General features: G+C 40.6%; 1 protein-coding gene across 10 annotated transcripts in view; it reads left to right on the forward strand.

The window, feature by feature from the left end:
• Positions 1–16,273, forward strand: part of LOC129709402 (lysine-specific demethylase 2B) — a 190,384-nt gene that overhangs the window by 56,395 nt on the left and 117,716 nt on the right. For all 10 annotated transcript variants that reach the window (XM_055655736.1, XM_055655741.1, XM_055655739.1 and 7 more), the window contains 2 exons: positions 3,168–3,346; positions 7,823–7,929. In XM_055655736.1, coding sequence (XP_055511711.1) covers positions 3,168–3,346; positions 7,823–7,929 — 286 coding nt within the window. The remainder of the gene's footprint in view (positions 1–3,167; positions 3,347–7,822; positions 7,930–16,273) is intronic.

Raw genomic sequence — 16,273 nt, forward strand, 5'->3', positions numbered from 1 at the left:
TTCTCAGGCTCCTGTGTTTGCTTCCCGATAGAAGCACAAAGAGAGAATGGCCGGGGTGGTGAAGGTCTTTGATATTACTGCAGCCTTGAGGCCGCACCTGTAGATCCCTTCCATTGTGAGGAAATTAGTTCCCATGATGATCTGGGAAGTGTCCACCACGTTCTGCAGCCTTCTTGGATATGATGGCTTGAATTACTGAACTAGGCTGTGATGCAACCATTATCATGTCCGATGGAGTATTTGGAGACATGCTTAATAAAGTCATACAGCATGGAACAGCCTCTTCGGTCCAGCTTGTTTATGCCGACCAAGATGCCCCATCTACACATCCCACCTGCCTGTGTTTGGCCCATATCCCTCTAAACATTTCCTGTCCATGTATCTGCCCGAATGTCTTTTAAATGTTGTTATAACACCTGCTTCAACTACCCCCTCTGACAGCTTCTTCCATAAAATTTTCCCCCCGGGTTCCTATTAAATATTTCCCTCTCGCCTAAATCTCTTCAATCTTGTGAAGTAGAGGCATTAGTGATCTTCCTTTGTCATTGCATGAATATGCTGGGCCCAGGACAGATCAGAGATCTGCAACCTGAAACCCAAAGGTGTTGACCCTCTCCACTACCGTTCCAGTGAAGTCAGGTCCCTCGGCTTTCCCTTCTTGAAGAATATAGTGAACAGTTGATAAATCCTATAGCTGATAAATATATATCAACCCCGACTGTTTACATTTATAGCAACGTTTGAAAATCTAATTCTGATTGCAGATAGGGAAGTTCAGTAATTGAGCTCTTACTGAAGCTCAACAGTAAGTGGTGATTGGATTAGCATAACTCAAATGCAGCCATTAAATTGATGTCTCATTTTTGTGAACCATATAACTTGCAGATTTATGAACCATACACTGGCAGCCAGATAAAAATAGTGTTAGTTATTATATCTTCAAGTTGGTGTATCCACCACCTCTTGAGGTATTTTTCTTTTGTTTGAAAAACTATACTTTTAGTGCAATGGATGTCAGCCCAGCTGCTCCCCCAGAACTTGCCTTCAACTGGCTGAGTGTATCTCTGAACCATATTATGCTGGTTATATGACCTTTATTCTATTTGTTCATCTGCTTTCTTCCTTGAAATCCTGATTAATTTCAAATATTGCTCCACCTAGACTACCTATCTACCTAGATATGTTTTGTTACTCCGCTACATATCACCTATTCACCTTTGCTAAGTGTTTCTGCACCTATGTTTCGCTCTCCAAGGATATAAACATTTTGGGCAGTGCAACAAAAGGTTGTTTCATAATGGAGCTGTCATAATATATTCAAGAGTTGTTTATAGTTTTGCCAAGATTTGTGGTTATAAAAAAATGCTTGAAATATTCAAGTGAGTTAGCATGTTGACAGGAAGCACGCAGCAAATGTTCCACAGATGTTGAGTGTCTCTCACTTTTGTTTTTGACGTTATTTAATGATTTTTTTCCATCTATTATAGCTATAATTTGCAGTCATACAATTTACTTGCTTCTTTGTTTCACAGAACAAATTTTAGTCTGTTCATTTCGCTAGAATACAAAGATTTTAGAAAGTAAACTTTTATCTTTTGCAATATCAAGGTTGTAGGTGGAGTTGCAGTTCTGTAAAGTTTTTATAATAGCAGTTTAAATGAATGTTAATATGGTTTTAATCTACCAAAAGTTAGGAATGTCTTACTCATAAATTGTATTCTCAAGTGGGTAATTGAATTTTCTAAGATAACTTTTTAATGTTTAATTTTATTAGGTGTTATATTTAACTCTGATCACCCTCCAAACAGCTATTGGGTTTTGCGAAGATTTGGATCTACACACTAAATGCTTTTTTTTAAATCCTGGTGACTAATGTTCAACATGTTCAGTGAACTGTTAATTTTCTTTTATTACTTTCTAAGTTATAAAAATAGCAACACAACAATTGCAGTTAAATAGGAAGTAATTTCAGATCTAACTAAAAGATCTTTAATATTTATGCCTTTACGTTCTCTCAAACTAAATTATCAGATGGAGTAAATGTCATGGAGAATGAAATTGTTTCCAATTACTGAAAATACATTGTGCATTTCAGCGAGTAGCTGTCTGCAACATAAACTTATTTACAGATATGTTTGCCTATTGAATTGAGCAGACGTGTAAAGACAATTAGATGGCTGATCTTTATGCCAAAAAGGTACAATTACACTTGGGATGTGAAAAACAAAATCAGCTTTTTGTACTGGTGTAAATGCTCATTACAATGGATCAATTACTGTTCAAGGACAAGTCCAGCAGGTCAGGCTAGACATATCATCAACTTCCAAAAAGAAAAAGGAAAATAAAAGACCCAGCTGGTTGGAGTAACATTCACAAGATTAGAATAATGGTGAAGGGACATAAAACAGGATATAAATAATCGGATAATATTGTTAGGATTTGAGTGAAAGAATGGTGTGCAGCAATATCTAGTATGCTGGTTTATAGGCAGAGAAAATAAATATGCAGGACAAGAAGTGATCGGGAAGACAAATGTTCTGTTATCCATTTTTGCTTAGGAGTACACAAGTAAAGTTGTCATGTTTAAATTGTACAGGGCTTTTGTCAGACCTTATTAAGTGTGTAGTTTTGGTCTCTATTGAAAGAAGAATTTACTTGCCGTGTGTGTGTATCATAGATTTTATGTTCCTGGGTAAAGGTGGGTTTTGGTATGTGGGCATTCTATATACAAGCAGACATTTAATGGAAATTAGAAGAGTGAGATGCTGAAAGACTGTTTGATGAAGATGGTGAATCTAGAACTAAAGGGGCAAGCTCTGATGATGAGGCAGTCAGTTAGTACTGAGATGAGATTTCTTTGCTCAAATGAATGCTCTCTCAGAATTCTGAGATTGTTTGGTTCCCGAGTATATTTTTGGCAATGAAGAAAACTGATTTACTTTAGGATTGGACTGGAAAGTGGACAAAATGCCAAATCAGTTACGATCTTACTGATGACAGAGGGGCATATGACCTACTTCCATTTTTGTATTACCGAGCTTTCTGTTTGCATTGCTAAGTAGTAATTGTGCTTATAGGTTTATTATAGCAAATATAAATCATGAGATAATGTGTGTTCAAAAATTAAATCAAAGTCAATAGAAATTCTTATTTTGTATGTGATTCAGGGAGTCGTCGTATCGTCGATGTCATGGATGTGAATACACAGAAGGGGATTGAAATGAGCATGTCACAGTGGGTCAAATACTACGAAACACCAGAGGTTGAAAGGGAGAAGCTCTACAATGTCATCAGCCTGGAATTCAGTCACACAAAACTTGAGAACCTGGTAAAACGGCCTGATGTGGTAAGGATATTTGTGACAAACTTATATTTTAATAGGATCTGAATCTGATTATTGTTTGATGACTCTTGCCCCTTTTATCTTTCGGAGGACAACCTTTCTTTACAGAAATGTTATAACTAGTATTGTTTTAACAACATTATCAGTCGCCATGCACTAATGTAGTTTGTGTGATCTTATTTTTTTAGAAGGTGCATGACGAATGTTAATTCTATAAGTTGAAAAAATTCACACAATATATCATCAATAATTATCAATCAATAATGTCGATTATATTTGAACTCCTCGCTTTTTCACTAGTTTCTAAGATATTTTGATAAATCCAATTGCTTCCATTTTACAAGTACTTTAAGTTTATTTAAATTAATTTTTGAAAAGAAAATGAGCATTTTTTCAAAATTTGCAAATGTGTGGATGACATGAAACTTAAATGTGTGAATCAGTGAGGTAAGTATTAATAGACTTGAATAGGCTGGTGGAAAGGGCAGGTCATGAAATCTAATGGTGAGAAGCATAAAATGATAAATTTTCAATGATAAATTGGCAAGCCAATACACATAAAATGGCATGTTTATAAAATAAATGTAACAGAGGGACTGTTTTATGGAGACATAGAAACTGCAGGTGCTGGTTTAAGCGGAAAGACACAAAGTGCTGGAATAACTCAACTGGTCGGACAACATCTCTGGAGAACATGAATAGGTGACATTTCAGGTCAAGATCGTTTTTCAAACTGGTTATGATGTGGGGGGGAGAAAGCTTGAAGGGAAGTGGGGAAAGGACAAAGTCTGGCAAGTTACAGTTGAGGGTTGGGTGGGAGGTTGATTGGAAGATGGTTGGACAAATGCCAGGGATGGAAAGGCAAAAGTGTGAGAAGGAGAGAAGAGGTATGAATTGTGAAGCCAGAGAGGGTGCCAGGGGAGGGAGAGAAGGGGAGAATGGGTACGGTGGGGCTCTGGGGAGGAAAAAAGGGATGGAGCAGAAGATTACCTAAAATTGGAGAATTCAATGTTCATACGGTAAGCTACTCAAGTGGAATATGAGGTGCTGTTTTTCTAGTTTGAGTGTGGACTTGCTTTGGCGATAGAGGAAGCCAGGACAGAAGATTCAATATGGAAATGGGATGAGGAGTTAAAATGTTTAGAAACCGGGAGACCCTTGGCCATCAGAGTGCAAGTGTTTGGCGAAATGGTTGCCTAGTCTACGCTTGGTCATGCCGATGTGAACGAAGACTCTTTTGAGGAAGGACATTCTTGCTATTGAGGGAATGTAGTGTAGGTTCACCAGGTTAATTCCCGGGATGGTGGGACTGACATGGATCTACGAGGCTTCTATTCACTGGAATTTAGAAGGATGAGAGGGGATCTTATAGATACATATAAGATTCTTAAGGGGTTGGAATGGCTAGATGCAGGAAAAATGTTCCCGATGTTGGGGGAGCCCAGAACCAGGAGTCACCGTTTAAGAAGAAGTGGTGGGCCATTTAGGACTGAGATGAGGGAAAACGTTTTCACCCGAATAGTTGTGAATCTGTGGAATTCTCTGCCACAGGCGGCAGTGGAGGCCAATTCACTGGATGTTTTCAAGAGAGAGTCAGATATAGCTCTGTGGGTTAGTGGAATCAAGCGATATGGGGAGCAAGCAGGAACGGGGTACGGATTTAGGATGATCAGCCATGATCATATTGAATGGTGGTGCTGGCTCAAAGGGCCGAATGGCCTACTCCTGCGCCAATTTTCTATGTTTTATATTTGCATGGACCTTTGACAGTGACAGGGCAGAATTTAAAAAATGAATAAAGGATGTGGATGTGGAAAGCGTTGGAGAACTCCGTGAATCAAGCAGGATCTGTGGAGTGAAATGGACATACAACATTTTGGGTCTAGTCCCTGTCTGTTTTGCTACACAAATGCTGCCTGACTTACTGAGATCCTTAAGCAAAGTGATTTTACTCAAGATTCCAACATCTGCAGTCTCTTGTGCTGACAAAAGTAGATTATTTGAATCTGTATGGAACTAGTTAACTAAAAGTTGTTTGTTACGGTTGTAATGTCGGAAACAGGACAACTAATGCAATAATCAAACAGCATGTTTTAGTAATATTGAGTGGGAGATTAATAGTTTCCAGAAGAGCGGGTTAACTTAGCTGGTTGTAATGTGAACGCAATGTTCTAGCCGCTATTTCACCGGGGCTCAATATAATTAGAACAAGGCATTTCTGGCCATTTTATAATAAATGCCAATGTACTATTTACCTTTATAATTACTTGCCAGTGCTTCATATTAACTTTTAGTGATTCATGGACACGGGCACCTAAGTCCCTGTCAGGTACGTGCCGTCGGGCTAGGCAAGGTAGGCACTGCCTACCCTGACTAAAATTATAAAATGATAATTATTAAATATAAATAGTAAAGGCACGGGAGAATTATGCCTATATAAGAGATCGATCTCTTAGGTAGGCATAATTCTCCGTGCCTTTCATGCGCAGTACATGTAATACACGAAAGTCTGTGCAGCCCACGTGCCGTCGACGCTGCTTCAAGGCTTCATGACAAGGGCAGCTGAAATTCCGCCTTTGCACCGTGGACTGCGTACTGCGCATGTGCAGCGCAAGTGGCTGTAAAGCGGGAAGCGGCTGTAAAAGGACAGCGCCTCTTGGGGGGGGGGGGGGGGGGAGGGGGAGAAGAGTTCCTTTCACAGCGTGTGGGGAGTCTGGCCAGGGGTAAAGTTGCGGGAGGGCAGGAGCGTTGAGATGGAGGGGGTCGGGGATCATGCCAGGAACCAGCTCGAGAGCGGGTCAGCGGGCGATGGATAAGAAGACAGCGGGCGGTGGAGCTTACTCCATGTGTCAGCGCGAGGAACCTCAATTGGTCCCTTGTTCGCGCTGACATAGGAGTGTCCGCTGTCCTGTTATCCATCGCCCGCTGACTCGCTCCACTCTATGATCTTTGCACTTGAGCTGATCCCCTCACTGTTCAGATGGAGAGCACTGCCAGAGGTGAGCGGGCTGGCAGAAAGTGCTGAGGTCCTGGGTGGCTTGCAGCCACCCGAGCTACTTCCCTCCCTGGCCACAATGCGGTGGCTCCGCGCCCGGAGCGCCGCAGCAGCGGTGAGTGAGTGGGTAACTGGCATGATCCCCGACCTCCTTCTCAATGCTCCTGCCCTCCCCGCAACTTTGCCCCTGGCCAGACTCCCCACACGCTGTGAAAGAAACTCTCCCCCCAAATGGTCCCTTGAACTAGTATTGTCATTCAATAAAATCACAACTGATTCAACTTGTGGTGTGCTCCCGTTTTCCCTCCCCCCATCTCTCCACCTGCCATCACCCCCGACCGATTCCATAATTCAGAATGAAGGAGATTTGGAAGCCTTGGGCAAATTGAATTGTTACTTTATTTTTATTTTTTATTTTTACGGAGAGGAGAACAATCTGCGCATGCACGGTTTAAGATTTTTTTTAAAGCCGACTGACTGCCAACCCTGAGTAATTACTCAGGGCACGTGCCTGGTCCCTGTGAAATTCAGAATCTCTCGCCATTTAAAATTAAAAAAAAGCTCTATCTTTCCATTTATTCTATTAAATTGTTAACCTTGTTAGTTAACTAAATAGTTAACTTTTCAACATTATATTCCATATAACATGTCCTTTCCCATTTATGTAGGCAATCCATATGTCTTGAAACCTTTCTGTGTGTCCCTTGCAGCCCACACTATCATCTACCTTTGTAGTATTTGTCATGACATGGTCAGCTTCGCAAGTGCAGGCTGGTTACTGGGAGAAATCAGCCCAAAGTTTATATCTGTGGAATGTAACTAAGATGGGGGGATGTCTGCAAATGGAATAATGTTTCTAACTTTTCTCTCTGCGAGACTTGTGAAAAACATGATGAATCACAGTTTAACTTTTAAAACACAGAAAAGTAATAATGATTACTGCATATTAACTATGATTTGACTTTTATCTGATATTGGCTACAACTGATTGTCCATACCGTAAGTTCAAGGTTAGTGCTTGTAGGCTTAGAGAGGCATCATCATTTGAACTGAGGCAGAAAGAGGTGTATAGATTCCTTGTGGGCTTGGGGGAAGCTCTTCTGACAACAAAGAAATTACAAAATAAACTCCTTTATTGGCTTCTTCGTAACTAAACCGAGTTAGCATTCAAATGTAAGGCTAACTGACAATTGTGCAAATTAACTGGATGTTTTAATTTGTCAGCGGTTGAAGGCAGTAAATGCATTCTATTCATTCCAACTTGAATTAATATCTGGAAGAATTCAAGTCACGTTCAAGACAAGCATTGTTTTGAAAAACATTTTCTGAGCATTGATTGGGTTTCTATTTTCTAATAAAATGAACTATGTAGAGTGATCTGTTAATAAGTTAAAGGTTTAATTTTTGAGTAGTTTCTTGGGTCGGGTCGGCAATGCCGAATATTTGATGTAATATTTGTTTAAAAGATCCATTGGTTGTTTCAGGTGGACTTGGTAGACTGGGTGGATAATATGTGGCCACGGCACTTAAAAGAAAAGCAGCTGGACTCCACAAATGCGATTGCAGAAATGAAATATCCCAAAGTTCAGAAGTAAGTAAAAGTGTTATTTATCATAGTGAAAGCGGACATTTGGAATCCATGTTTTTGTTATCGTTGTAATGTCACGAAGCAAAATTGCAGTATGTTTATTTTTTTAGAATATTTTGAAGGATTTGATTGTGATATTTTGCACTAAATTGATGATGCAACTGTTAAGAGCACCTACAGTGATTCTCGTTCATGGGTCCTATTCTAAATCCGAAGAATGTGATTAATTACAAGGGGAGAGCTGAACTGGTCATTCTAGGCTTATTCTCATTCTTGATTGCAGGTGTTTTTCATTGAATCATTGTGCCCACTGATATTCTGAGTAGTATTTTGATAGAATCCATCTAACTCTTAACTAACAGCAGGAATAGTGAAGAGGTGCACATGAATCTCTGTCTCATCTGGAAGGGCTGCTGGAGTCCCTTGCCATTTTCATTTGTAGAAGCTGCTTGCAGATTTGCTACCTGGAGTTGCAAAGCATTATCTTGAGCATCTTCCACAAATTGAGAGACTTTGAGAATGTGTGTCAATGAGTTACAAAGAAGTACTGTTGGAGGCATTTCTATTATTTAAAAAGTGACATACAATAGGCAACCCCAATATCTTTGGGCAACCCCCACATTGGCATCAAACCAAACAGAGGTAGTGTTATTTGGTATCTACTTCACAGCGACTGAATTCCAGTTTTCTGATACAATCTCATATGTCCTTGTGTAACAAGATCCCAGCATTTAACATCAGGATATTGTCTCTCAGACCGTCATTGTCCCCATTTCCTCTTTTCTGAGAGCCAGGAGCAGGATTGTCCTGGTAGACCGATAGTTTCAGCCTACTTTGTTGAAGATATTGGTGGTATTTTTTTTACTCTTTTGTAAATAACCCTAGTTTCATTAACTTTGTTATTAATGTCAATGTTATCTCACTTTCACATTTGACTTCCCTTTCTTGATTAAAAAATAAATTGCCGTCTTGGATAGGTTTGTGACCATTGTACGTTACAAATTAAAAGGGAAAAGTCTACTGATGATGAATAGACAGCATCTGTGGAAAAGGAAACACAGTTATAGGTTTCAGGTCAAAGACCGAAGCATTAACTTTAATTCTCCTTCTGCAAACACTGCCTGACTTTCTGTGTGTTTCCAGGATCTTCACATTTTATTTTAAATTTCTGGCATCCATAGAGTAGTTATAATAGGGAGCTCCAAATATTCCAATGTAAACTGTGTCGGCAACATTGTTAAGGAGAGAAACTTAAGAGCTTAAACGTGTCCGCTGGATAATTTTCAAGAGCAATATGTTTCTCATCCAACAGGGAAGAAAGCATAGCTGGATGTGGTTCTGAAGAATAAGGTGGGCCAAAAGCACCGAGTTTTAGTATGGGTACATTTAGGAGATAATGATCATAACATCATAATATTTAGGTTGACTGTTGAAAAGGAAAAGGAGCAATACAAAGTAAAAGTAATTGATCGTAGGAAAGCCATTTTTCAGAGTGGCGACAGAAGAGTTGATCGAGTTAAATTGGAACCAAAAGTTGCAGGCAGAACTGTAGTAATACTGTGGTCTGTTTTGAGGAAGAGATGTTTCAGGAACCAATGAAACACATTCCCCTGAAGGGCAAAGAAAGACTAATCAAATCCAGCACAACCTGAATTATAAAAGATATGTAGAGGACACAAAAGAACGTTGCTCATGATTCATAAGATTGTTAATATTAGAGAGAATTGGGTTGGTTACAAATGAATTAGAAAAGTGCAAACCAAAATAAGAGAGGAAAAGAAAGCATATGAAAAAATGATTAGCTGCTAACATAAGAGGAAATCCAAAAGAGTTTTAAAAACATATAAATAGTACCAATCTGTGGAGGAGTGGGTTTTATTAATGCCAAAAATGGGAACGTGCATGGATGATGAAAGCTCTGAAGGTGGTGGATTAAAATTTTGCATACGTCTTCACCAAGTCAAGTCAAGTTTATTCATCACATACACATACGAGATATGCAGTGAAATGAAAAGTGGCAATGCTCGCGAATTGTGCAAAAAACAAACAAACAAACTACAAACAGAATGGAACAGAATCACATATTCACATATTACATATTTGTGGGAGGGAGGGAAGAAAAAAGAAAAAAAAAACAGCAATTTAAAAAAGACACCACACAACAGTAAAATGGTTCAGTAAAGTTAGTCCCTGGAGAGATATTAGTTTACAGTCCTAATGGCCTCTGGGAAGAAACTCCTTCTCATCCTCTCCGTCTGTAGCAGCTGGAACAGTCTGTTGCTGGGGTGGAAGGGGTCTCCCATGATTTTACTGGCTCTGGAGTTGCACCTCCTGATGTATAGTTCCTGCAGGGGGGCGAATGTATTTCCCATAGTGTGTTCGGCCGAACGCACTACTCTCCACAGAGCCTTCTTATCCTGGGCAGAGCAGTTCCCAAACCAAATCGTGATATTTCCGGACAAGATGCTTTCCACAGCCGCTGAGTAGAAGCACTGGAGGATCCTCAGAGACACTCTGAATTTCCTCAATTGCCTGAGATGGTAAAGGCGCTGCCTTGCCTTACTCACGAGTGCTGCAGCGTGTGATGTCCATGTCATATCCTCAGAGATGTGGACTCCCAGGTATTTAAAACAGCTCACCCTATCCACAGTATCCCCATTTATCTTCAATGGTGTGTACGTCCTCGGATGATGTGCCCTCCTAAAGTCCACGATCAGCTCCTTAGTTTTTTTGATATTCAAGAGGAGGCTGTTGTCCTGACACCAGAGTGCCAGATCAGCCACCTCCTCCCGGTAGGCCTTCTCATCGTTATCTGTAAGTAATAGTTCCTGAGTAATAATGACGAAGGAGATAGCTGAGATACTAGATACATTAAAAATAGAAAGCATGGAGCCATTAAGAGTTACCTGAATTTGAAGTGGGTAAGTCACCAGGATGGGATGCACACTCAGACTGTGAAGGAAATCGTGAGGGCATTGATCATGATCTTTCAAGGCTCTTTGGATTAGGGAGTGGTATCAAAGGACAGGAGAGTGGCAAACGTTACTTCTTAGTTGAAGAAAGAGTAAGAACAAGCTAAGGAACTATAATGCGGTCAGTTCAACCTTGATGGGTTTTGGAGAAAATGATCAGGGATGGGATTAATTGTCACATGAAGAAAAGTAGTAAAATTAAGACAAGCCAACGTGGAAGGCCAATTTGTGTATAATGTATTTAATAGAGTTCTGGTGAGGTTATGGATGGAGATACTGAGAGTAATTCAGTTAATGTGGTTCACATGAACTTCCTGAAGGCTTTTGATATGGTGTCACATAGAAAGCTTATCAGCAAAGTTCAAGAATATAGTAAAAAAGGGATCCAGTAAAAGGGATACTGACCTCATGGATATGAAATTGGTCAGGTTGCAGACCACAGATGGGCAAGATAAGTAATTATTTTGAACTGTTGGAAGATGAATCGTGGCACTCCCAAAGGAATCACTATTAGGGGCACAGCTTCTTTGATCTATATGTGTTGGACTTGGGGGGGGCCCCAAGACACAATTTCTAAATTTGCAGTTGACGCAAAGCATGGTAGTATTGCTCAACATAAAAAGAGGATTGTGATTGCTTACAGTCGTATGCAGCTGACTGGTAGAATAGTGAAGCTCAATGCATGGAATTGTAGGGTGATGCATTTTAGTAGGAGGCGATATACAGTAAAGGAATGTATTTGATAATATTTGTGGTGGCAGAAAGAACCGTGGATATTGGCGCTCTAATAATGGAAAGTAACAGGTCTGATTGAGGAAGTGGTTGATAAGGCATACATAGCTTTATCAAGAGACACAGTAGACAAAAGAAGGAAGGTCGCGCGGAAATTTATATAATTTGATGGCCTCGGCTGAAGAATTATGTTCATTTTTGTATTAATGGATGTATTATGTTCAAATAAACTGTTCCTACCCATGTGCATATTGAAAAGCCAAATTAGAATAAATAGTTTACTGACTTTTCTCTATTATGCTGAGATGTGAATGATGAGATTGGGCATTTATAACTGAAGCTTGTCACTGTTGAGTTTTTAACTTAGCAGGCATACCATCTGCCCCCAAGTTTTTTTTGTTTTTTTAATTTGCATGATTATGGACTTTCTAACTTGTCAATCTAGAGTTGTGGCAAGGCTGGAGTGATTGGGCTGCTGTGAGATGGAGTTAAGGCCACCTTTTTATCAAGTCACAGCCCTTCCAGTGGAGGTTGACTGCCTCTCAGACCTTGGTTTGTTCACCCCTGATCTTGATTCTTCGTGAGATTGGGCCTTGGATACTAGTTTTGGATTGTTGATGGCCTCAACATCCCAAAATAATCTGTTTGTGTCAAGGTTGTCAGCCATTTGCTGGGTCTCTTGATCTCTTTCCACCCACCATCTATCCCTTATGGTCATGAGTTTTCTTCGGCCTTCAGATACTGGGAGAATCGTTTACCTGGAGATCTTGCACTCAACATTTGCAAGATAATGCTCCTCAACCATCCTGAACCTGCTATGCAGTATTGCCCATTCGCCCTTTCATGCCAGTACCCCAGAAATCATGGGTCTCTTCCGTATCTTGGGAGCTACTTCTCAGCCAAGGCAGGAATCAATGGGGAAAAATCCACAATCTCCTTCAGTATAGCTTTTTAGCTATAACTTTCAAAAAAGTTAATCAACTCTCATACTCTTCCTGTCACAATAAATACAAAAATATTTCTAAAGAAAATCAATTGGAATGACTAATGCACTCAATACTTTAAGGAACAAAACACTGAACTACAAGTCAATTGGGCTTTTTGTCAAATCCAGGTGTCGGCTAAAGAACTATGGGCAGAGTAGAAGAACATATTATCTCCATAGCAAGACAGGAAAGATATTAGGAATCCCAACACATTTATTTAATGAGGACTATTTGCATGGCATTCCTTCTGAGCTTGTACACAGACGTATTATCATGGGACCATTTATTTCATGATTTTAAGAACCAAACCATTTATTCAAAAAATTCCACACTGAGCTCGCTATCCTTGGTGTGGCAGATGGAAAAGTTAGTTTGAAGATCAGGTCCTCAAAACTGGTACAAAGTGTGTGACCAATCGAGCAACAGTGATCCCTGGCTGCCTTTGCAAAATCCTTAAATCCTAAGAATTCCTGGCCCACGATTTCTAAAAGAATAGTCATAGTCGTACAGCACGTGACCAGGCCCAATTTCACGGCCTAATTCACGACCTCTGCCGAGTTTGCCCTTCTCATACTCGCAGCATGATCGTCATGAGGTCGTAGGTAGGTCATAGCAGGCCGAGATGCTAGTCGTAGGTACTCGTGGCATCAAGTAGGACGGGCCATTTTTCTAGCCTGATGAAAAATGACCACGAGTAAAAAAGGTCGTGAAAGTAGGACAGGCCCTTAAGGCCCAACACCCATGAGTCCCATTTACATCCCATTTAAGCTAGTCCCATTACCTGCATTTTGTATATATCCCTCTAAACTTTCTTATCAGGGACGATAAAGTCAAAGTCAAATTTATTCTTAATCTTAAGAAAGAAATTAGAAAAGCTAAAAGAAGATATGAGGTTGCTTTGGCAAGTAAGGTGAAAGTAAATCCAAAGGGTTTCTACAACTATATTAATAGCAAAAGGATAACGAGGGAGAAAATTGGTCCATTGAAGAGACAGAGTGGGCAGTTATCTGCAGAGCCAAAAGAGATGGGGGAGATATTGAACAATTCTTTTTCTTCGGTATTCACCAAGGAGAAGGATATTGAATTATGTGAGGTAAGGGAAACAAGTAGAGTAGCTATGGAAACTATGAGATTCAAAGAAGAGGAAGTACTGACACTTTTGAGAAATATAAAAGTGGATAGGTCTCCAGGTCTGGACAGGATATTCCCTAGGACATTGAGGGAAGTAAGTGTAGAAATAACAGGGGCTATGACAGAAATATTTCAAATGTCATTAGAAACGGGAATAGTACCGGAGGATTGGCGTACTGCGCATGTTATTCCATTGTTTAAAAAGGGGTCTAAGAGTAAACCTAGCAATTATAGACCTGTTAGTTTGACGTCAGTGGTGGGCAAATTAATGGAAAGGATACTTAGAGATAATATATATAAGCATCTGGATAAACAGGTTCTGATTAGGAACAGTCAACATGGATTTGTGCCTGGAAGGTCATGTTTGACTAATCTTCTTGAATTTTTTGAAGAGGTTACTCGGGAAATTGATGAGGGTAAAGCAGTGGATGTTGTATATATGGACCAGTAAGGCCTTTGACAAGGTTCCTCATGGAAGGTTGGTTAAGAAGATTCAATGGTTGGGTATTAATGGTGGAGTAGCAAGATGGAATCAACAGTGGCTGAATGGGAGATGCCAGAGAGTAATGGTGGATGGTTGTTTGTCAGGTTGGAGGCCAGTGACTAGTGGGGTGCCACAGGGATCTGCGTTGTTTGGTCCACTGTTGTTTGTCATGTACATCAATGATCTGGATGATGGTGTGGTAAATTGGATTAGTAAGTATGCAGATGATACTAAGATAGGTGGGGTTGTGGATAATGAAGTAGATTTTCAAAGTCTACTGAGAAATTTATGCCAGTTGGAAGAGTGGGCTGAAAGATGGCAGATGGAGTTTAATGCTGATAAGTGTGAGGTGCTACATCTTGGCAGGACAAATCAAAATAGGACGTACATGGTAAATTCAGATTCAGATTCAGATTCAGATTCAATTTTAATTGTCATTGTCAGTGTACAGTACAGAGACAACGAAATGCATTTAGCATCTCCCTTGAAGAGCGACATAGCAAACGATTTGAATTAAAAAAAAATAATAAGTGTCCGGGGGGGGGGTGATTGGCAGTCACCGAGGTACGTTGTTTAGTAGAGTGACAGCCGCCGGAAAGAAGCTGTTCCTCGACCTGCTGGTTCGGCAACGGAGAGACCTGTAGCGCCTCCCGGATGGTAGGAGGGTAAACAGTCCATGGTTGGGGTGAGAGCAGTCCTTGGCGATGCTGAGCGCCCTCCGCAGACAGCGCTTGCTTTGGACAGACTCAATGGAGGGGAGCGTGGAACCGGTGATGCGTTGGGCAATTTTCACCACCCTCTGCAGTGCCTTCCGGTCGGAGACAGAGCAGTTGCCATACCATACTGTGATGCAGTTGGTAAGGATGCTCTCGATGGTGCAGCGGTAGAAGTTCACCAGGATCTGAGGAGACAGATGGACCTTCTTCAGTCTCCTCAGGAAGAAGAGACGCTGATGAGCCTTCTTGATCAGAGTAGAGGTATTGTGGGTCCAAGAGAGGTCATCGGAGATGTTGACTCCCAGGAACCTGAAGCTAGAAACACGTTCCACCTCCGTCCCGTTAATGTGGATGGGGGGTGTGCGTGCCACCATAAATGGTAGGGAATTGAAGAATGCAGATGAACAGAGGGACCTGGGAATAACTGTGCACAGTTCCCTGAAAGTAGATAGGGTGGTAAAGAAAGCTTTTTGTGTGCTGGCCTTTATAAATCAGAGCATTGAGTATAGAAGTTGGGATGTAATGTTAAAATTGTACAAGGCATTAGTGAGGCCAATTCTGGAGTATGGTGTACAATTTTGGTCGCCTAATTATAGGAAGGATGTCAACAAAATAGAGAGAGTACAGAGGAGATTTACTAGAATGTTGCCTGGGTTTCAGCAACTAAGTTACATAGAAAGGTTGAACAAGTTAAGGCTTTATTCTTTGGAGCGCAGAAGGTTAAGGGGGGACCTGATAGAGGTCTTTAAAATGATGAGAGGGGTAGACAGAGTTGACGTGGATAAGCTTTTCCCACTGAGAGTAGGGAAGATTCAAACAAGGGGACATGACTTGAGAATTAAGGGACTGAAGTTTAGGGGTAACATGAGGGGGAACTTCTTTACTCGGAGAGTGGTGGCTGTGTGGAATGAGCTTCCAGTGAAGGTGGTGGAGGCAGGTTTGTTTTTATCATTTAAAAATAAATTGGATAGTTATATGGATGGGAAAGGAATGGAGGGTTATGGTATGAGCGCAGGTATATGGGACTAGGGGAGAATACGTGTTCGGCACGGACTAGAAGGGTCGAGATGGCCTGTTTCCGTGCTGTAATTGTTATATGGTTATATGGTTATTCATCACATGCATCAACTAAGGTACAGTGAAATTAATTTGCCATGCAGGGATTCAGTTGAAAAAAAGAACACACAATACACAATAGAATTTTACTCAAACATCCACCACAACATTCTTCACTGTGGTGGAAGGTAACAAAGTTCAGTCAGTCCTCCTTGCTTTGTCTTAAGCATTCAGGATGGCTCTGAGAACATTGTGCTGGGAGTATGTAGA

Source organism: Leucoraja erinacea, chromosome 25, assembly GCF_028641065.1.
Source record: "Leucoraja erinacea ecotype New England chromosome 25, Leri_hhj_1, whole genome shotgun sequence".
Taxonomy (NCBI): Eukaryota; Metazoa; Chordata; class Chondrichthyes; order Rajiformes; family Rajidae; genus Leucoraja; species Leucoraja erinaceus.